This window comes from Ambystoma mexicanum, chromosome 14 (genome assembly GCF_040938575.1).
Source record: "Ambystoma mexicanum isolate Mex_15411 chromosome 14, UKY_AmexF1_1, whole genome shotgun sequence".
NCBI lineage: Eukaryota > Metazoa > Chordata > Amphibia > Caudata > Ambystomatidae > Ambystoma > Ambystoma mexicanum.
The window spans coordinates 329,882,174-329,905,246 of NC_090940.1; the positions used below are offsets into that span (position 1 = coordinate 329,882,174).

Consider the following 23,073-nt stretch of genomic DNA (forward strand, 5'->3'; position numbering starts at 1 on the left):
GGACAAGCTCACTACAAAAGAGAAAAAAGAAAGAAGCCACCATTCTAGCAGAATGGTGACCCTCGTACCACGGCTGGTTCGACAGCCTGATAGGAATAGTAATGTCCTTAAAGTATTTCCACTGCCAGCAGCCATAATAGTAAGCTTGTCACAGTATCAGAAAATTTACTGGAGCAGTGTGAAAGGGGATCTCCCCAGCACTCCACACAAGGTGGGATGTGCAGGTCTCACTATATAAAATATAAATGGGATGAAAATCCCACTCCACCCTTGGGAACAGTAGTTCACCCAAGGTAAATCAAGAGAAAATAAAAAGGGTAGACCCAATGGCAACTCTGCACATAAAGTGCTGTCTGCTGCAATAAATAAATTTAGATACCCAAAAAGTTATAGGAAAGATATAATCAAAAATATGGAGTCACCAAAGTGACACCTATAAAAAGAGTCAAAGAAAGGGTGAGGGAAAAGGTTCCCACTCACCCAGGAACAAGGAAAAAGAATCCACAAGTCTAGCAAAAAGTTCTGGGATCTCTCAGGTGAGGAAGATTTTGCATAATTATAATTTTTCTTTTATAGCGCGCTTAATGCCAGAGATTTGGTGCTAAGCGTGGAATCGGGATTCAAACCTGTGTTGCTTTGCGTGGTCTTGCTTCCAAGACGAACACGTTGCTGCTGAGCTATACCCTCTTCCCCCCCCCCCCCCCCCACACCAAAGAAATGAAAATCAACTTAACCATGACCAGTATAGCCTGTCTGAATTCAATCCCTACTTTGACCTATATAATGTATAAAGTACTTGCCTGCTAGGATCTGTCTAATATCCAAACCTTGGAGGTAGAACATGTTCCACACATTACTGTGATTTCTATTTACTTACTGAGTTTGTTTTTGTATTCCTGGTAGTACTGTTTTAACAATATACAGTACTTAGTAGTATACACATCATTTTACAGTATATTGTGTGGTGTATTTTATTGTACCTGTGTGTACTTTTATATCTGCCAACCCCGTCCTAAAAGAGAAGCTTGACTGCTCAGCCACACTACCAATAGTAATAGTTGATGACCCCACCTCCCTTGCTATTTCACGAAAGTACAGCACTCAAAGGGCTTTGGAAAAACCTCCCTATCATCATGTCCCCTTTACTTACATTAATCTTTTCTTTGCTCACTCAGTTTTTCCATAAAAGTACTATGTAATTCGTCTTTGCAGTATTTTAAAATCTCCAATTTATTATATACTAGCAAAAAGTACCAGCACTGCGCCGGGTTCTGTAGACGGACATAACACTCATCATTTGACAGTCGCTCATCACTTGATATGCTTTGCACTCGGAAGTAAACTGCACTGACAGTGGGTGCTTGTGGCTTGCTCACATACCCCGGAGCAGACATGGAGGGAAGGCGTGAGTTAGTGCTTCAGCATACTGGGATTTTGTGTGCGCTCTCCCCACCCGTCGCCACCGCTGGCGCGGTGCAGTGTTTTGTGGCCAAATCTCTGGAAAAGGGTGTGTCCTAGGGCCTTGAAATGTGGTTTTCTAGGTCCAAAAGGGACCAAGTTTTGTTCCTCATGTCAATACAGATCCTTCTATGAACACATTGATGTTTCGTTGATTTCAGGCAACCGTCTCTTGCGTGAAGAGGGTGAAATCCAGGGAAAGGGGTGGGGTGTCCAAATGTCATGTAGCCAGTAATGTCCGAAGGGTCCTAACGGGTCACTATGCAAAATGTGGTGAAGTTTGGTGGAACAGTGTGGAATTGTACGAGGAACATACAAACACATTTTCTGTTTTATACATATAGAAGGGATAAAGGGCCCCTTACCATACGTTAAGGATATTACAAGTCACCAAGGGGTTACATGGCCAAATAAGAGCTTTTATAAGGTCACGGAAATCTGTGGTGTCTTGCAATATCCTTTTTACATACAGAGGTGTATTTTTGTACTAGTATATATCCGCACACTGTCATCCCCTTTAATACCCGGCCTCTAGCTTAATCTAATTTTAGAGATCTTCCATTTGCTGATCCATGTAATCAATGTAGAATCAGTTTGGTTTTTAAAATGCTAATATGCAACTTTTAATGTGTTGCAGAAAAATAGTTTAACATTTTAATAAAATGCGTTGGAAAAACGTTTTTATTTTGTACTTTAAGATTAGTAATATCATGCACTTTTTTCACATATGCACAGCACAAATAAAACATTCTACCATAAACAGTTCCCAGGCAATCAATTGCTGTAAACGGTCACAGAAAACTATTTAACAAGCAAGGGATTTGAAAAGTGTGTGTTGGCTTTAATGAACTGCTGCAGTGACAGCTGGAATTCCGATCCTTGCTAGCTCAAGCAGCAGGCATTGTGACATCACAACTGAAGCGTAGTAACTGATCACGGAGAAGTTGTGATGTCATTTTCTAGTTACAGGGCAGTTGTGATGTCATAACCATCTTGTAATAACGTTATTCCCAGGCTTTTATACAGATCTAGCATGATCACATCCAAGGTTGTATGTACCGTTATAGGACATCTCTTTTCTGTATTCTTTTATTTTCTTTATTGTGCATTTGTAAGGCGCTTATACATCAAGTAAATTGTGTTTAAAAGCGCCCACAGGGCAACAGGGAGGAAACATGGGATGAAAAGCAAATATAACAGTGATAGAGGCAGACCTATTAGGCCTTGTGAGCATTCAGAATCTGCGCATGCAGAGAAGGAAGGGATGAGGGAGTGGGGGCAAGGGCTAGGGAGCGAGCAGCTGTTAAGTGCCTAGGTGAGGGTGGTCAGCTGTCGATAAATAAGTGCAGGCCTTTGGTGGCACAGGCCAGTGGGTGCCAAGGCAAGTGTTGGCAGCGGCTGAAGGTGGTTGGGGGAGACCCGAGCCCAAGAGGACACATAAGGACCCTGGCCACCAATCTCAGCAACTGTGGGGTTTAGCAGTGGAGGGATGAAGGAAAGGAAGATGTGAAAAGGAAAGTTTTGTGGTGCTTCTGGAATTTGAGGAGATCCGGCTCAAGTCGAAGAGGAAGAGGAAGGGGGAGGCTGCACCATAGGAGAGAGCCTGCCGATGAATGGGATCGGCCACGAGCACACTCTTTAGCGAAGCACTTGACACACAGAGTTGGTGCCGGAGGAACGTAAAGATCTGGAGGGAAGAGTTTTTAGTGAGAGCAAGTTGTAGATATCGTGGTCCCCAGCCCCAGACAGCCTTATGGATGATGCAGAGGTATTTTAATTTGATCCTTGCAGCAACCGGGAGCCAGTGGAGGGTTTTTAGGGCTGGTGAGATGTGGTCCGTGGGCTTGAGGCCAAGGATAAGTCTCTCAGCCCTATTCTAGATTAGCTAGAGGGGTCGTAGAGAAGAGGGTAGCGTAAGGAAAAGGCTATTGCAGTAGTCTGGCCTAGAGAGAACCAGAGCTCTAGAGACATTGAGCTTCTGGGGAAAAGTGAGAAAAGGAAGAATTCCTTTGAGGAGGTGGAGTTGAAAGTGGGCCTTCTTGGCAAGGTCCTGAATGGGAGGGACGGACGGACGGAGGAAGGAATGAGAGGAGTCGAAGATGACTCCAAGGTTTCTGGCTTCAGATGAAGGAGAAGGGGGATAGCTCATAGAAGATGGCCAGAGTAAAGGGAAGAAGGAAGGAGCAAGGGTCCCAATAGGGAAGGATCATAGTCTTGCTGAGGCAGACATCATTGGAAGTACACCAGGACTACATGGCAGATAGGCAGTCAGGAATGATGGAGGAAGTAGGAGGGGGAGGGTCAGAGCGAAGTTTGAAGAAGAGTTTTGTGTCATCTGCATAACACTGGAAGTTAGGGGAGAAGGTGGAAATGAGGTTTGTGAACGGAGCAAGATAGGTGTTGAAGAACCAGGGAGAAAGGTTGGAGCCCCGGGGAACGCCACAGTTGGACATATAGTTAAGGGAGGTAAAAGAGCCCAGAATAACTTGGGACGGACAGTCGCGGAGGAAGGTAGTCAGCCAGTCTAGTGCTCGCTCCAAGATACCCAGGGTATCGTGGAGCCGTTTTATGAGGATGGAGTGGTTCACCCTATCCAATGCAGAGGAGAGATCGAGTAGAATGAGAACAGCTGGAGAGTTGGAATCAAGAGATGCAAGTAATTCCTTGCGGGTGTTCAGAAGAGCAGTTTCCGTTCCTCTGGATGCTCGGATTTCCAGATTGATGACAACCAACAAGTTCAGTCTGCTGTGTCAGTTGGGGGAAGCCCAGCTTCTCCAAGAGTTTCTCAAGGAAGGGGGTGATGGATATGGGGCGGTAGTTGGCTGGACAAGACGGGTCTGCAGAAGGTTTTTTCAGGAGGGGGCGCACAAGGGAGTGCTTGATGGAGGAGGGGGAAAAGATCCAGTTGCAAGAGTGGTTACAGAATTCAGCAAGTGCAGGGGCAAGAGAGCCGATATTGTCCTAAATGGTTCTGGAGGAACAGTGGCAGACCTGTTTGGTCGAGACCTTCATGGCGCAGACCACTCTGGTGACCTCAACAGGTGTGATAGAGGAAAAGGGGAGAAAGGCAGAGGGAGGATGGTAGGCCGTAGGAAGCACAGGTGTGGGGGAATGGAAGGGGAGAGTGACACAAGGCTGCTCCAGATGTCCTGAGTTATTGCAATGAGTGTGTGGCCAGTGCGTTGCAGAGGGCATGGGAGGGAGGAGGCGAGGAGTCGACTGCGGAAGGGTTGGCTAGTTCCTAACAGATTTTTATAGTTCAGCCGTTTTTTTTTTTGGATGCACCAGAGATGCTAGCCTGGATGTGGGCCGTTTTTATGGCACGGATGGAGAGTCTGTTTTACCTTTGGAGCAGGCGACAGGCCAGTTTGTCAGAGGGTCAACCGGAGTGTTAGACAAGATTGTGTGTGGGAGACTACACCAGCCTTGTCCTCTTGGCAATAGGTAACCCAACCTTTGGTAGAGGCCTGTACTACACAAGTTGGTTGAGTGACTGAGCAGTCAGACTTATCTCAAGAGGGGTCAATGTGAGCTGTAGAGGTGTAACATATAGGTTCCCAGGGACAAGTATTCAGATAACACTTCTACTCAAGGTTTCTTATTAGAGTAATTATTCATTAATTTAACAGTCAGTTTTAAAATAAGCCTTCTTTAGAAAGGGCATTATGTAACCATAAAATACACTTCAAAAATGCTCCTTCGATTTCAGTTAAGTAGATGCCCTTTTGGGATGTGTCACACACACTTGTTACTCCCCGAGGTGATCAATAGCTAGGACACTGTGGACATTGATATATCACTTTTAATACTTGAATGCAATACTGAGTTGTGGAAAAGGTTATCTGAACAGGTAAGTACTTTACAATCCCCCAACAAAGTATTTGTATTTGTATTTTTGTTTTATATAGCGCCTTAATCCAAGGCGCTTTTAAAGTTAACAAGTAACACATAAAACATGGAACAGTAGAAGCAAAACAGTAAACATGAATCAAACCATAAAATCGGCATTTAGAACAATTTGCAAGTAAGAAGGGAGAGGAGAGGAGGGGGGTAGGGAAGGATCGAGAGGGAGAGAGTAATGAGTGAAGTGAGCAACAAAAGAGAGAAGAACATAGAAGAGACAGGGACAGATAAATATGAGGAGAACAGAGGATAATAGAAGGAGGGAGGGGGATAGAGAGAGAGGGAAGGTATCAGGGAGGGGAGTGAAGTTCTTTCAATGAGGAGCAGAAAGAGGAATGGGTGGGGGAGGAGCAGATAGAGAGAGGTAGGGAGTTCCAGTGTAAGGGGGCAAGAAGCTGAAGGGAGCAGAAATGAGAAGAGGCACATGGTGGTGGGGGAACAGAAAGTAAGAGATCAGCATAATGAATGAAGGGAGGGAGATGGGGTATAGAATGAGAGAATAGGTAAGGAGTAGCAAAGTCATGAAAAGGTTTAAAGACAAAGGAAGTGAAAGTCAAGCTGGTAGTGGAAAGGAAGCCTTCCTAGGTAAAAAAGTGAGTTGGAAATAGTCATGAGAAGTGAGTAAACCGAGAGTACGTATCTCAGAGGGATGAAGGGATTTGAGGGGGGCAAGATGGGAAGCGGAAGACCGAAGAAGAGAGAAGAACAATAGAAAAGGCGAGAGAAGATGAGGGAGGATATTAAGAGTTTGGGAGCATGGAAGGTGCGAGAGGGATGGATTTACAGATGTTGAAGAGATGATAGCGACAAGCCTGAGCAGTGAGGGAGATATGATGAGATAAGGAGAGGGAAGAGTCAAAGTATATGTTAACCCTTTCCCAGTAATACAAGTAAATGTATGTATGACTTTTCGAGGGACTGATAAACACCAAGTCAAAGTGTCAGAAAGTCTGCAGGGAACCAGGACAGCCAATGTCAATTGAATAAAGTCTGGGGAGCTGAGGCACTTCTTGAAGTCTTGCACAATGAGCGTTTGTAGAATAGAATCACTGTAGGGCCACAAGCTGGTAGGCTTGTGAAAAGCAAAGATGCAAGCAATGATGCAAAAGGCAGCTACTGCAAGTCTTCAGTGAGAACAAGCAAGCTACACACAAAAGTCAAGTACCCCTAGTTAGACAGTACCTGAGTCTGAAGAAAAAGGATCCAACTGGCTTTTCTTCTGGTTGCAGTCTTGCAGTTCCTGTGTTCCTGGGCCTCAGTCGTGGGGACAAGAGCGGGGGACGTCTGTGGGACTCCTGCACTGCAGTTTGAAGGTCGGCAGCGACAATGGACTCACTCCAGATCAGCAGCACTTTGCGGTTTTATCTACCGGTCAATAGCATCGCCACGGTTCTTGGACACCTTGTGGGCTCCCATTGCTTCTGGGGTCCAGAACTCTGTTGAGGTGGCTCAATATTTGGTCACTCTGCTTCATGAGGGTCTTCAGGATCTTCCTGGAGCTTGGATCTGGCTTAAAGACGATGTACTTGTTTCTGGTGTTCCTGTCCCCTGGCAATCGGTTCCAGCAGCAGCAAAGAAGTACTGCCAGCAGGGAGTGGGGGTCAAGTCAAGTTCATCTGGCGGTCAGTTGGTCCCAACAACCCAAGGGAAGAAGTCATCTGTTCCAGGCTTCTCTAGTCGATACGAAAATTAGAGCTTCAGCACTGCAGCAGGGCTTAGCCGGGCAAACCAACAGTCCAGGAGGTGCAGCAAGCTTCTCTTCCGGTTTCTTTCTTCGTTTCCTTCGTCCAGTGGTCGACTCTGCCTTCTCGCGAAGAGACTTCATCTTTTATGCAGGTTTCTCCCATTCATTTGCAGCCTAGCTGTCACTCACACAGCAGGGTAGCTGTCCTCCAAGGACAGCCAGCCAATTGCCTTTGGGTGCATTCCTGTAACCAAGTAGACTAAGAACTGGGAGTTTTGGGAACCTCCTTGCTTTCCACCCTGCCAGACACGCTGGAGCCAGAGGCGGGCTTCAGCCGAGAATCCCGCCAAAGACTGAACAAGACCTAACCTGGTTTGGCACGCTGAGTAAAACCCAAGAAAGACCTCACAAGCAAAAAATGGTGAAAAAAGAACGGGACAATTTTGACAAAATAGTCACCCCACTGCAGCTGAGGATTCAGCCTGCGGTAAAAACTCAGTAGTAGGAAAATTGAGAATGTAGACAAAGGGGATACTAAGTAACCCCTCAGCACTCCACATAAGATGGTGTGTGCTGAGTTTACAAAGAGAAAAAGGTAAGTAAAGTCAATTTGACTTTACTACTCTTGTGAACAGTAGTTTACCCAAGAGAAGGTATTTAAACCTTGAGAGAAATCCAAAGGACTTCTCTATGACACTGCACTGAGGGTGCTGTGTGTAACAATACAAAAGATGATGCCTATGGAGTTTCAGACTCCAAAAACCAAAAGAAACAGTCCAAATCAGATAAAATCCTTAAGAGCGTGAGACACAGGTCTCACTCCAGGATTAAAATCACAAAGTCCCAAAATCCAGCAAAATAGCTGGGGGTCTCTAAGGTAGAAGGGAATTAACACAGAAATGAGAATTCTCCCGAACACTGAGGTCTGCCACTTTTACACAGCTCTGCATTTGCGTTTCGAGGCGGCCAGTTCGGAGTCGTTCCAGGTGTTGCGCTTCGAGGCATGTTTCAGGCGTAATCCCATGACTGGGGCAGGGATGTCAAGGATATTAGTAATGGCAAGATGGAGGTTGCTGAGAGTAGAGGTAGTCTGTAGTGGAGAGGTGGGGGATGAAGGTAGATGCGAAGGCAGCAGCGGACACTCGTTTCATCAGACGGATGTTCGTGAACGAGGTTGGCAGGGCTGGAGGAGGTGGGGGTCAGAGGGCCGTGTGGTGAGAGGAGAGAGTGGGGTGATCAGTAGGAGGGGGGTGAAAGATCAGTATAGATGAAGGCATCAAGACATCGAAAGTGTTTCTGTCGAGTGGGTAGGACCAGAATGGAAAGGGGGAGCATGAGGTGCAGAGGTCACATAGAGAGACGATGTTGAAATCACCCAGGCGAAGGCGTTTAGAGGTTGTGAGGAGAGAGGAGGAGAAATCGGCCCATTCAGAGACAAAAAGGGTGGTAGAGCCAGGTGGTCGCTAGATGGTTGTGATGGTCAGAGAGGAGGTATGAGAGATGACCAGCTTGCATACCAGGCTCTTGAAGGAACAGTAATGCTGGGTGGATATGAGGGACGAAGGGACCACCCAGGGAATATTAAAGCAACCCCACTGCCAGCATGGTTTGGGCCTGGCTTGGAGATGATCTTGTAGCTGTCAGGGAGTCAAAAGCAGTGACTCAGCTGGCACTAAACCACGTCTCGGTAAGAGCCAAGATGTCTAGGTCAATGTCTTAGAGGAGGAGGCAAATGTTGGCAGTGCGTTTGATGGCAGAACAAGCATTCAGCGTGGCTAGATGCAAGAGGTCTCCACCGTTGAAGGTTTTACGAGGAGGGCTACAGGGGCGTAGTACACCAGTCGAAGGGGGGTGCAGAGAGAGTGGAAGGAGTAGCAGGTGTGGGAAGGAAGTTAACGAGGGACAGCAGGTACCGGTCAAAGAGAAGGTTGGGTTGAGGACCCTGAACCAAGATGGTGCCTTTGTGATAGACATTAATGATACACCTGAATGATACAAAGCTCGCCAAGAGGACCTCCCATCTAGTGCCGCCATCAATGGGTGAGGATCTGAGAGGCGAGAGAAGAGATTAACTGAGATGAGTCTATAGATCTGGAGAGAGTACAGAAAAGAGGATTTCCATGAAGATCTGTCTAGAAGTTGCGCTGACATAGGCGTCTGTGATAGGTAGGCCAGGGTAGGTGGTCAGGATGTCTTTTATTGGCTTTATTCTTCCAGACTTCATGAGAGATGACGGATAGGTGAAAGTGTAGCAATTGGAGAAGATGGGGGAGATGGTGAGTGCCATAGGGGCGGTAGAGGATAGCTGGGAGAGAAGAGGCTGCACAGCACAGTCCAAGCACAAACTCGCCAGGCGGCCTAGTAACCCTGGCAAACAGGAGAACAGATGCACTGGGAATACTTTAGTACCGCAGATGAGTTCACAAATGTTAAAAACACACACCAGGCTTTGTTTTTGCAAAAAGAGACAAAATGCAGTACAAAATGGGGTGCAGAAAACACACCAGGCTGAATTTGCAAAAAAAAAATACATGTGTGAAAGAAGGAATAAGTGAGATAAAGTAAGGCAGAATGGTATATGAACACCATGGTTCAACAGTTATTAGGATAAGTGGAGAGGCACTGACAATGTCCAGCCATCACTCATAGGTATTCTGCAGGGTGCGTAGAGTTGCAGGGGCCCAAATTTGTTGGCTAACAGCCTGCCTGTCTGTGAGCTATTCCATGATTTTCTGTGGAGGTGAAAGTGGGGGTGGGGCACTTCCGGGCCCTCCCCCGGTCCCAGACAGGCACTTACTTGTGGGGCCTTGATCTAAGGGGATGGCTTCCGCCTGCCGGTGTCCCGGATTGGGTCTTCAAGGAAAGAGCTGCCCAATTACAGCAGGGCAGCTGGCTAGACTGAGGGTGGCTCCTCTACACGAGGATGCGTCGACCATTTTGCAGTGGAGATTCATAAAACCTATTTAAATGGCCAAGTGTCTTGAAGTAAGGATGTACACTTTAAAACACTAAAATCAAAGTGCACATCAAGGTGAAGATGTAAAAATATCTCCAACACAAACAGGCGAGTGTGGAGGGCTTGCAGCACAATTTTCGTTTTTTTCTTTTTCTTTACATATTTTGATCAGCATGAAAAAGCCCAACAGGGTTTACCTTCAATTGTGGCGGGGGGGCAGGCCAAGTTGCTCCCGCAGCACCCAACAGTGAAAATCAATTAACTTGTATCTCATTGCTAAGATGTTTGTATGATGTATATTCTATTTCACTCACTTTTTTAGACATTTTTTCACAAGATACAAGAAAAATTGTGTAATGTAAATGTTTCTCAGTGTAATTGTTCTTATTTTAAACGCCAGCCATCTAAAAATAAGCATTTGCCATTTTTAGAACTCTGCATTCTAGAGCCAAACAAGTAAACCTTTGTTTTTATCATCCTTTTAGTTACTAATCCGGACTTCAAAGCAGGTGTGATGGCCTTGGCTAACCTGCTTCAGATCCAGCGTCATGACGACTACCTGATGATGTTGAAGGTTTGCATTTATTTCCTGTTCTTTCATGTTGTTCGGGTTGCTGTTCAACCATCACCCTTTTCAGTAAACTACTGTAGAGCCATATGTTCTGTGAGAAATCCTTAGATGTCACTTCTCCCTGAGGGGGAGCCCCTTCCTATGAGGCTAGGAAGGTGAGGCTGCTACCCGATAGTCCCATGGGGGTTGTACTCAGTGGGAGCGATCTCATGGGGAGAGACTTCCCCCCTCTAGGGACTAGGAGGACAAGGATGACCATCTAAGGGAAACGTGGTATGCCCCCCCTCACCCAAATATCCCTAGCCCTAAGACCCATTCCACATGCCTCCCCCAAAACCACAGACATTCATGCATCTCTGTAAAACCCAAAACTTAACCTACACCAGGATGAGGAAGAGTAGGGGCTACCCAAGAGAAACATTCTTGGCTTATACTGGGATAAAGAATAGCAAAGACTACCCAGAACAAATAGTGTGCAAGTACTGGGACGAGGAGGAGGTGCAGAGCCCTACAGACTATTCCTAGAACCTCCAAAGAGCCATCTAGTGGTTAGCAAAGCCAGCAAGTGAGGACAAGCAGGGAGAGACACTCAGAGGCGGCAGAGGCGGTCCCTGCAGGTCCACCGTGGATGGACCGACAGAACAGGAAACAATGGCCATCCAGCCAATTGAGGGAGATGGAACGTACGGTCAGCTCGAACAGCACAGTCTGAGAAGGAGAGAATGCTGCCGACCTTCGCAACTGCTGGAGAAGCAGTCCAAAGCTTGAGAAAGGACACTGAGAAGCCCACAACCGACTGGAAAGCACTGGCAAGTTCCCTGTAGGTATCTGGGTTACTGCAACAGTTGGTGGGATGGCTGGAAAGTGATAAAGGACTGGTCTGGGATCCGCACCCAGTGTCAAATATTCTCCTGTCGTCCTCTTCATGGCAGTACCTGGCAGGGTAGTGAACTAGGTCTGTCAGAGCAGGAAGGAGAAGAAAGGCCAGAGGAAGGGAGACATTCCCATTGGTATTGTTAACTGGGAAAGCAAGCCAAAAGAGTAGGCGATCAAAGCCAAGGATGATCAGGGGAAGGGAGTCCTTCCCCTGGCATTGTCAAATTGTGAAACCAAGTGAAGAGAGAGTCCAGGGAGAGGTACGCATTCCCCCTGGCTGTGTGTGAAAAAAGCACTGTGAACCTGAGACCAAGAAAAGGGAGTCATTCTGCTGGAAAGAAGAAATGACAAACTTGTAATGCAAAGCCATCAATCCTTTATGTTGAGGTATTGAAGTCGGGAAGAGAGTCAGTCCCACGGTTCCATGTTATTTCATCGCGGGATGAAACAACAATGGGTTTTTCTCCGTTGATATTTCAACGTAAAAGCTCATCATTTTTTCTTTTTGGTGAGATCCCCATCCCCTTTAATTATTTAACTATCGCAGAACACCCACACCCCATCTATATATTCTTTTTAACCCCCCCCCCTACAAAATTCAATGAGTTTTCACATTGAAATGACAACGGTGAAAAACCCAGCATCCTTTCATCCCACGATGAAAGGACGGTGTACCATTTCCGCTGGGGCTGGAAAACCGAAGCATTCTCCAGGAGCCCAATAGTGAAGAAGCAACTATGGACAATAAGGAATATTGAGGTTTGAACTGGAACTTTACCTTTTGAGTTGACATTGAGAATGTTACTGCGTGTTCACATTACCTGGGGAAGGGAGTAATTGCCTCAGGTAAAGATTCCACTTAACTGGAATTGTGGTCCGTTGTCCAGAAGAAGGGACCCATTCTTGTGCACCAAGATACACTACTTCATAAGTTTAGTTATAAGTGTAAGGGACGAAATAGGTTTTTGACACAGGACGGTGAACTTTTGATGTACATGGACATCCTGATTGAACTTGTATTTTAGCTGAGCTAGGTAAACCCCTCTTAGAGTTAGGGAGAGGTAAGTGTTGTCTTTATTTCTGGTATAATAAAGGTTTATGCCAACAACCATGCCACCTGTGTTGGCCTCCTTCTTCACCCTTATAGTTCAAACACACCATCCACCTAATTCACAGTCACTTCCCTTGACCACTCAACCCAACCAACATTTACAGTGTGACAGAAAGGCCTTTAGCGAGGACAAGACATCGGGGGGAGAGAGACTCTGGGGGAAGCCACCTCCTCTGAGGCCGACCCTGGAGGAGGTATGTGGAGGATGCCACAAGGCCTCTTCCCCATTCCCATTCTTGGTGCTCGTGTCCTTCCTGACACCATTGATGGAAGGAATTTAGATACCGAAGGTCTGCCCTCGCGGTTACATTTCTAATCCGTGGGGAATGTGAGAGGCAGCGTTCGCCAGCAACTTTGAATCTTTGAACTTACCTCTCCCCTTTTCTGCCTGACCATTTGACAGAAAAGTGTTCTTTTGTTGGCTTTACTTTTGTGCCCCAATCCTTGTTTTCTTTAAACTCAATCGTGTTCTGTTTAAACATTATGCAGCTCTCGGCCATATGTTGATGCCTCTATCACAAAGGCCACCTGTTTTGGCATTTTAGCATCCCCCCTCTGCAGCCACCTTCCCTCAACAACCTCTTAGAAATGACTCTTGTGCCGCTTTGGTGAGAAGCATTTGACTTCTGCAGTAATGTTTGCCCCATAGCTTTCCGATTTTGGTTTTGGAACATTATCACTCTGATTAAGCCTGCTCAGGACTATTCATTGGTGAAACTACTTTCCCTTTCATCAACAGTAAAGGGTTGTTGCTGCCTTGAGGAGTGGAGGATACGCATGCCAGGTTAGTTTGTGGGATGGGAATTGGCAAGGGACAATGAAGACTAGTTGGGGGAAGCACATTTTCTCCAGCATGGGGTCTGGCATGGATTCACATGCTCATGAATATTCCCCGTCGTCGGGCTGGGAATCCTCGGTAAAGAAAAAAATCAGTTTGTTTCGTTTCTGACTGTCTTTCTACTAGTAACCAATCACTGGTCCCTGGATCATACTGCCCCCAGCCAATGACTTCCCTCTAGCTAAGCCCCTCCTCTGGCAGCCATCTTCAGATTTTTACCGCACATTCAAGTGTTGGGATCCTCGTGCTTTAGCTCTCGAGCTTTTACTGCGTTTGCGTTTTTTTGAAGAGTTTACTCTTATATTTTCGGTCAATAGAGCCTCAAGCTCCACCGACTTCGCTTCCGATTAACGGGGACCCGTTTTGGAATTTTCTACGCCCCTCAAGGGCATTTTTTTCATATTTTCCACTTCTCTGAGGATTCCATAAGATCTTTGAGGCCTACCCTGCGTGGACATGGCCCAGGACAAGGGAAGCATGACGCCTACTGGATCCAAGCTTTTCAGGAACTGCTCTTGCTGCGGGCTTCAAAACGTCTTTAAGGAGGATGAGCACTCTCGGTGCCTCTACTGCCTTCACGAAAACAAAGCGTACGTCGAGAAAGACTGCGCGTTTTGTAAGAACATGTCCGAACAGACAATGAAGGATCGTCGTATTCGACACACCAACTGGCTGGAGGGGAAGAGCCCAGCAGCAGGTGAGAAGAAGAAATCCGAGCGGTCTTCTGAGACCTTTGAGGGTGCTCCGGCGACGGGGGCCCAACAAAAGGCAAAGCACCGCCTGTCCGCGGGCACCAGGAGCGCCGAATGGTTGGGCTCCTCGGCTGCCAGGCAGGGCGCACTATCACTGACGCCATCAACCACGAGCCAACGCTCTGGCTCGGTGAAGAGGAAGTCGGAGAACCCGGGTAAGCTTCGGGAGAAGCCCCGGTCGATTCTGACGGAGACAGCTGAGGGGGGAGCGAGGCAGTGACCCCCCCCCCCCCAAGGTGAAGGCCTCAGGCACGCCCAAGGTCGTGAAGGCCCTGATTCACCCGGCTAAGGCCTCGATTGAGGGAGTCGTGGCGGCCCTGGCGAAACCTATGGAGGCTTCCCCAATGGAGGCGACTTCAGGGGCTAGAGTTTCCCTGCCACCCAGGAGGGAATCGTCTTTTCTGCCTATTGAGAAGACCCCTGTGAAACCCTAGCAGGGAAAAGAGGTGGGGGGGGCATGGTAGCCATAATGGACAGGGATACCACCTCTGAGGATGAGTTGCAGAGCATTCAAAGGATCCTGGACAAGAAGTTTGAGGAATCCAAGGCCCACTGGAAGGATCCCGACTTGGAGAGTGACGGTGGGGCTGACAAGGAAGATAGGGCTGCAGAGGATCCCGCACCCCGACCGTCGGTCGCGTTGCAGCCAGTACCCGTACCACAGGACAATTCAGGAGCGATCTTGATGGCTATACAGACCCTGTGCATGAAGATGAGGACGAGGATGCCCTTACCCCCACCAAGGACCCAGCAGAGCCTGGTCCGTCGGAGATCCCACCTATCAAGCGGAGGCGAGTCCATCCTCCTCCCCCCTTTCAGCCTTCACCCCCCTTCCCCTCCTCCGAGGGATGAGACTGGAACGGAAACGGCAACGACAGGGACGGACAACGACGACAGCTGCGACGACGGAATTGACCTCCCCTCACCACCTTCCCCTCCTCCGAGGGATGAGTCGTCTCATCTCGGTGGCGGCAACGACGATTAAAGCGGCCACGCCCTTGCGATCATGGCACGCTACGATAGGGAACTGTGGTTCAAGATCACTCCCTTGCTGGACTTCCTCCCGGACGACGAGGGCTGAGGCCCTGGAAATCCTACAGGAAGGTGAAGTGGCATCAGACCACACCATCACGGTAGCCGTGGACATCGCCGACACCAGCTTCTGTCAGATGGGCAGTGGCGTTTGCCTTCGCCGGCGTGCTTGGCTCAAGGCCACCGACTTCCGCCAAGACGTGCAGACCAAGGTTCTGGACATGCCCTTCGACAGGAACAACCTGTTCGGCAAGACAGTGGACGGCTCACTGCAGGCCATCAAGGCGGACACCGAGACGGCTCGGGCCTTGGGTGTTCTTCCACAACGACGGCCATCCTTTCGGAACTCCAGAGGCAAGCAAGGTGCCTCCAAAGGATTTGGTGCCGCTTCCTCGTCGTACCGCCAAGCGGCCCGCTCCTTGTCGCAGGAGGCCTACAGAGGACGCAGCAAGACAGGAGGATCACGCCGCCGCCGCCAAGGAGGCAAGGCCGTGACAAAACATGATTGAACCGACCGTGGTGTCTGGCCCTCACCTGAGCACCCCGGTGGGAGGCCGGCTGGCGAAATTAGTCGGCGTGTGGGAGTCCATCTCCACCGACCATTGGGTGCTGGATGCCCTGGCCCGCGGGCACACCCTGGAATTTCAAAAGAGGTGTCCCCGTATTCCACCCGTGGCCAGGAAGGAAGACCACATCCCCCAACTGCTGCTGGAGGTACGGGCGATGCTAAGAAAGGGAGCTATCTAACTCGTCCCAAAGAGGCTCCGGGGCTCCGGAGTGTACTCGCGATACTTTCTCGTCCGAAAGAAGACAGGCGGTTGGCGACCCATCCTGGACCTTCGTCTAAACAAGTACATCATCCAGAACTTCTGGGACCTGGTCGCCCTCCAGCACGTGCTGGGACAGCTGGAGGAAGGAGACTTACTATCGTTGCTGGACTTGGAGGATGCCTACTTCCACATCCCCATTCTAAAAGGACATAGAAAATTCCTGCGATTTGTGGTCCAAGGGCGACACTATCAGTTCAAGGCCCTTCCCTTTAGATTGAAGTCAGGGCCCAGAGTGTTCACCAAGTGTCTAGCACCAGTGGCGACGCGGCTGCGCCTGCAGGGGGTCCACGTCTACCCCTACCTGGACGATTGGCTCATCCAAGCAAAGTCAAGAGAACTCGCCGTTGATCACACAGTGAAGACCGTCCAACTGCTCATGTATCTGGGATTATCGATCAACTTTACGAAATCTCACTTGGTACCGTTGCAAGTCGCCGTGTTCCTGGGAGCCAGGCTCGACGTAGTGGCGCAAATGGCTTTGCGTCGGAGGGAAAGGACGAAGGCCATCCTGGGCAGGGTACACTGGCTGTTGACCATGGACGTGGCCAGGGTGAGGTTCATCAAGTCCCTTCTCGACATGATGTCCTTGTGCATCTACCTCGTGCGCCTATGCAGGCTGAGGATGCGACCTCTGCAGGAGTTCCTCAACGCCCGTTGGATGCAAGCGGTGGGCAGCTTCGAAGACAGGATCTCTCAACGAGACTTTCTGCCAAGCGATCCGGTGGTGGGGCACCTGTGCACATCTGATGGCGGGCATGGACTTCCAGACCCCTGCACACCAGGAAACGGTGACGACGGATGCCTCCCTGGAGGGGTGTGGTGCGCACACTGGAGATCTCCACGCAAGAGGCCTTTGGCTCCCAGAGGAGAGGTCACTACACATCAATGTCCTGGAGCTCTGAGCCGTGTTCTGGGCCCTCAGGTCGTTCCTTCCGTCCCTCAAGGGCAAGGTGGAAAGGGTCAACACCACCCCGATGTTCTACATCCGGAAGCAAGGAAGCGCAGGATCTGTGGCACTAGGCCGTTGCCCAAGGGATGTTTCTGGTACCCTTCCATCTGGCAGGAATAAAGAATACCATCGCCGACTCACTCAGCAGGGAGCTGCGCTCGTGCCATGAGTGGGAGCTGCGGCAGGATCAAGTGGATCTCTTATTCAGGCGATGGGGCAATACCCAGATCGACCTATTCGCGACGGCGACTGTAAGGGAGAATTCTCATCTTATGGCTAATTTCCCTTACCTAGAGTTCCCCCAGCAGCTTTGCTGGATTTTAAGGGTTTTTTTTTTCTCCTGCTAAGTTTGACTCTTTTTCCCCACGCTTAGGCATTTTTGCTCTGTGTGTTCTAGGCTATTTTTTTGTGTTTAATGTCTATGGGGTTTTTCTCACCCTCATAGAAACCATCTTTATACCCATGTGTTACACAGCACCCTCGATGCACAGGGGTGTCATAGTGACCCCCAAACATAGACTCCATACCCTGGGACTGACTACTGTCTCCCCGGGCATGTAAAGTCCCAATTGACTTTACTAGTCAATTTTTATGAACTAAACTAGTACAACCCATCTTACTATGGGGGTGCTGGGAAGGGTCCATAGTTTTTCCCTGGTGTTCATTTTCGAGAGGGTACTGTACAGTCCTTCTCTCAAAAGTTTCTGGCTGGTGGCAGTGGTTACAACCGTAAATATCCGACCGCGAATATTTCCCTATGGGATTTTCCCATTGTTCGAGGCTACCCCATTTTCTGACAGCCTCTAACATTTTATTTTTTATATTAACGGTTTATTTTAATATTAACTTTACTCCGGTAGGTTTTATTTGCCAGAACGTTCATATAACTTCTTTCTCTAAACTCCTAACCCAGGTCGGGGATCCTTTGTTCGTCCTTTTGGCGGGCTTCTGCCAAGAAGCCCTCCTTTCAGCGCCACTGAGTCCGGGGTGGGTGCATTGTGTGGGAGGGGGGAGTAGGACCCCTGGACAGGGTTGCCACAGCAACCCATGTCGTACTCTGTCCTGATAGGTTGGAGGGTCTCCCGCCAAGATGACCTCTCCACTGTGAGTGACAGCTAGGCTATATGAATGGGGATGTTTTTGCATAAAAGCAGGGTCCGGAGGACTGGAAGGGGAAGCCGTTGCTACTGGAACTAAGAAGCTGAAGAGGAGAGAAGCCAAAGACACCTGCAACGACTGAACCGCCAGTGAATCCCCACTGCAGCGTCTCACCACTTTTCTCCACTCGACGAGAGAAGATCTTCATTTGCAAGAGCCTTCTTCCCTTGTGCTGGTGGGGCCAGCCAGTTTGCCAATTGCCTTCCTGGACCTGCCCATCGCCAGTACCCTGTACTCGGAGACCGGATAGCCAGGCACCCGTCCACCCGGACCGCTATTTAAAGGAGCGTACCTTTTACTCGGGCAGCACTGCGTCTGGTTTCATCCCTGGGTAGTGCAGTAACTCGAACCTTCCTCCACGACGAGAGCCTCTCTTCCTCTGCTGGATCCCCCGAACTGCAGCAACTATCGGGAACAACCGCCACTGCAGGAGCCACTTCATTTTAAGGTACATTGTTCCGCCAGGTAGCCTTTTTCGTGTGGTAGTGCTAAAGGTGTTTTAAATCCTTTACCTACCTGTTGGGTTCGCCACCCCTATTTTCTAAACATTGTCTTTCACCTTCTGCATCCACCTTTTCGAATCGTTAACCAAAGACTTGACTGAGGCTACAAGAACATTTTGCTCCTGGGCCCTTTACCATGTACCACTGACTCTGGCACAGGCCTATTGACTCTGGCTAAATTTGTTAGAACTCCCTTCTCTAGATTGCTTCTCAGCTAGAACTGTGTTGATGCACCCACTTCTTATAACCACCTTTTCCTTCCCAATTTTTTAACTTGTGAAGTGCCATTTTGCTTGGTTTTCATTTAAGTATTCTCTTTGCTAAAGTACCGCCTTGCCTAAACTTGTTCACAAACTTATGTGAAGTGTTGCCGTGGTGTGTAAGAAGATATTCCTGTATAACTTGTGCTTTCCCTCCCTTGTGAGAAATTGCTAGAGTGCCATTTGTGTTTGGTCTTCACTGTGCCGTTTTGCTCAGTTTTCCCTCTTGCTCAACCTTGTCTTAAACTTAACTAGGGAGTTGTGTATACTTTTCTTGACTGATTTTAACTTGCTTTATTAACTGTGAATAATGTGTTCAGCTAAAAGTGTGTAAAATAAATATATATATTCTTTTTAATACAAAGCTTTGGTCAGTGTTTCCTTGTACCATAGCACTGTAGCCCTATTGTGTAAACCCTGAATACTGCTCATCTCCCTCTTGAGATAAGTCTGACTTCTTAGCCACAGCTACCAACTAAATCTTTGTGGTACAGACCGATACCAAAGGGGATTTATTGCTCATATATGTAGTCTTAATCTTCTGTAGTGCTCCCTAAAGGAACTGCACAGGATTCTGCCTAACCGTGACGAACACCAAGTGCCGGAGGTTTGCCAGCAGGTTTTCCCAGCCGGGGAGCATGGGCGATGCCTTCTCATTCCCCTGGGACGGCCTGTTACAGTATGCGTTCCCACCGTTGCCGTTGCGACTCATCAGTCAACTCAGGATGATCCTCACCGCACCTGCGTGGCCGAGGCAGATTTTGCTCCCAAACCTTCTGGACATGTCAGCATCCACCACCCCCCCCAGTCAAACTGCCGACGGACGCGGATCTTCTCGCCAGAGAAGGAGGTGCCATCCTACTCCACGGCCCGGGGTCGCTGAACCTGCAGGCCTGGCTCCTGCAGCACTAGAGTTCGGAGGATACGATAACCCGGCGGACTGCAAGGAGCTGCTTGCATAGGCCAGGGCGTCCTCGACTCAAGTACTATGGACACAAATGGAAGAGGTTCTTTGTCTGGTGCCGTGCACAGAAGATTAACCCTCTGCGGATTACGGCCCCTCGGGTGCTGCCGTACTTGCTATCGCTGGCCAAGGCGGGGCTGGCACATGCCTCCATCAAGATCCATCTGGCGGCTATCTCCCGCTACACTAGAACTCCGGGGCGGTCATCCCTATGGTCTCATCGCCTGGTGAAGGAGTTCATGAAAGGACTGTCCCCGGTGTGGGAGCTCAACATGGTGCTGACCAGGCTCATTGGGCCGCCATTCGAGCCTCTGCATTCGGCACCATTGAAGTTCCTGTTGTAGAAGACCACGTTTCTTCTGGGCATCACCTCCGCATGACGAGTGGGAGAGATCCAGGCCCTCTCCTGTAAACCTCCATACCTGACATTCCACAAGACTAGGGTGGTGCTGAGGACGCACCCCTCCTTCTTGCTCAAGGTGCCGTCGAACTTCCACCTCAACGAGCCCTTGGTGTTACCTGTTTTCTTCCCATCACCTTTGTTGCCGGCTGAGAGGACTTTGCACTCGCTGAATGTGGCTAGAGCGCTGAAGTTCTACGTGGACCGCACAAAGAGTTTTCGGAAGACTTCACAGCTATTTGTGGACTTCGGACCTGTGAACCAAGGTAAGGCCCTCTCGAAGGCTTCCATTTCCAGATGGCTCTCCGGCTGTATAATGCACTGTCACCTGTTGGCAAACTGACCGTTGCCCAGCCGTCCGAGAGCCCATTCAACCAGAGCAATCACTGCTACCACGGCATCCTGTCTGGTGTGCCCCTGCTGGACAGCTGCAGGGCTGCTACGTGGAGGCCGATGCACACCGTCACAGGATTTTACTGCGTCGACCAGAATTCCAGGGAGGAGTCCAGAGTCAGCCAGGCAGTGCTGCGCAACCTGTTCGCTTGAAGGTGAGCCTGGTGAGGAGGAAAGAGATGCTTAATGTTGAGTTGTTGTAATACTAAATGTTGATCCTTGCCACCTTCTGTGGTTGTGCATGTGTGTACTGCTATGTATTCTTGTATTCATGAGCATGTGAATCTATGCCAGACCCCATGCTGGAGAAGGAACAAGTTACTTACCTGTAACTGTTGTTCTCCAGCATGGGTCTGGCATGGATTCACATGTGTGAACCCTCCCGCCTACCCCTCTGCGGCTCTTCTCTTGGTCCTACTGCCACTTTGTTCTATCAAATCTGAAGATGGCTGCCAGAGGAGGGGATTAGGTAGAGGGCAGTCATTGGCTGGGGGCAGTATGACCCAGAGACCAGTGATTGGTTACTAGTAGAAAGACAGTTCAGAAACAGGGAATATTCATGAGCATGTGAATCCATGCCAGACCCATGCTTGAGAACAGTTACAGGTAAGTAACTTGTTCCTTATCTGCAATCTCTTTGTTTAAAGGAATGGTTCACCCAAAAAATGTTATTGCAAAAAAAATGGCCAATAATAAAAAAAATCGATTGGCACTTTCTTTTTTTTAAGTCCCTATGTAAAATTTTGAGAAAATGAAGCTCAAAGGGAAGCACATGGGGGCATCCATTTTGTGAAATGGATGCCCGCCGCTGTGCTTGCTTTGGCTTTTGCGGCACTAATGAAGGAAAAGCCAGCCAGCTGTAGTAAACAAAAGCTACCACTGCGTGGCTTTTCCTTCATTGGTGCCGGGACTCTGAGGACGGAGACCGGAGACAACCGGCAGAAAAGCTGCAGCTGCATCTCGGTAAGTGCTATTTTTTAAATAAAAATAAACACTAGCTGCAGTTTTTTTTCTAAGTTTTCCGGGCTGGAGGAGCCCGGATAACTTGGAAATAAAACTGGAGCTTTAAAAACGTATTATGTTTGCGGTAGCTTTTGAAGCTACCGCACACATAAATACAACATTATTGTGTTTGAAAACGCTGCAGTTTTTCTTTCCAAGTTTCTCAGGCTCCTCCGGCTCGGAGGAGCTTGAGAAACTTGGAAAGAAAAACCACAGCGCTTTTGAAACACAACCACGTTGTGTTTCTGCTGCCGTGGCTATCACTTTGGGTCTCCGGTGCTCCCCCAGGGGAGCACCGGAGACCCAAAGTGAAAGGCAAGGCAGCAGAAACACAACGCGGTTGTGTTTCCATGCCGCAGTGTTTCTGCCTAAAGCAGTTTTCCCATTTGGGGCTCTCGGGCTCCCCACGGGGAGCCCGAAAGCCCCAGATGGGAAAGCAGCTTTAGGCAGAAACACAACGCGGTTGTGTTTGAAATGCAAGGCTCCTCCGAGCCGGAGGAGCCTAAGAAACTTGGAAAGAAAAACCGCAGCGTTTTCAAACACAATAACGTTGTATTTGTGTGCGGTAGCTTCAAAAGCTACCGCAAACTTAAATACGTTTTTAAAGGTGTGGTTTTATTTCTAAGTTTTCCGGGCTCCTCCAGCCCAGCTAGTGCTTTTTTTAAAAAAAAAAATAAATAGCACTTACCGAGATGCAGTTGCAGCTTTTCTGCCTGTAGTCTCCGGGCTGCGTCCTCAGAGTCCCGGCACCAATGAAGGAAAAGCCACCCAGTGGTAGCTTTTGTTTACTACAGCTGGCTGGCTTTTCCTTCATTAGTGCCGCAAAAGCCAAAGCAAGCACAGCGGCGGGCATCCATTTCACAAAATGGATGCCCCCATGTGCTTCCTTTTTAAAAATGTTAGCTTAATTTTCTCAAAATTTTACATAGGGACTTAAAAAAAAAAGTGGCAATCGATTATTTTTTTTTTTTATTATTGCCCATCTTTTTTTGCAATAAGTTTTTGGGCGAACCATTACTTTAAGTCGTTTTTTTATTGTTCTTTTTTGAGGTCTCAAGAATCTGATATTTTATGTAGTCAAACGTAACAATTCCTGGGTTTTTTCTGCACTCCCTCTGCTAAAATTATTGTTTATGTTGGTGTGATAACATGCTTTGGTTGTGCACACAACTTTAAGCATCCTTTCTGAATTTTACCGGTCAGAAGGCTTTAAGAACCCTTGGTAATCTAGGACTGGAATGCTGCTCAGAGGGTAGTTTGATGGAGGTCAATCTAGCCCACTATGAAAGGCCTTGACTTGTGTGCAGTGCTCTATGCTCTCATCCATAAATTGTATTTCGTGGGCTGATCTATTGGCAAAATCAAATCATTATACCGAAGAGGATTGCTCAACATTGATTGGTGGATTGTCTGCGCAGGTCTCCTGCAAACCT

The 23,073-nt window shown here is 48.5% G+C and overlaps 1 protein-coding gene across 1 annotated transcript in view; it reads left to right on the top strand.

The window, feature by feature from the left end:
* RTRAF (RNA transcription, translation and transport factor) overlaps positions 1-23,073 on the top strand; it is a 229,573-nt gene that overhangs the window by 155,375 nt on the left and 51,125 nt on the right. Inside the window, exon 5 of the mRNA XM_069637469.1 lies at positions 10,487-10,575. Coding sequence (XP_069493570.1) covers positions 10,487-10,575 — 89 coding nt within the window. The remainder of the gene's footprint in view (positions 1-10,486; positions 10,576-23,073) is intronic.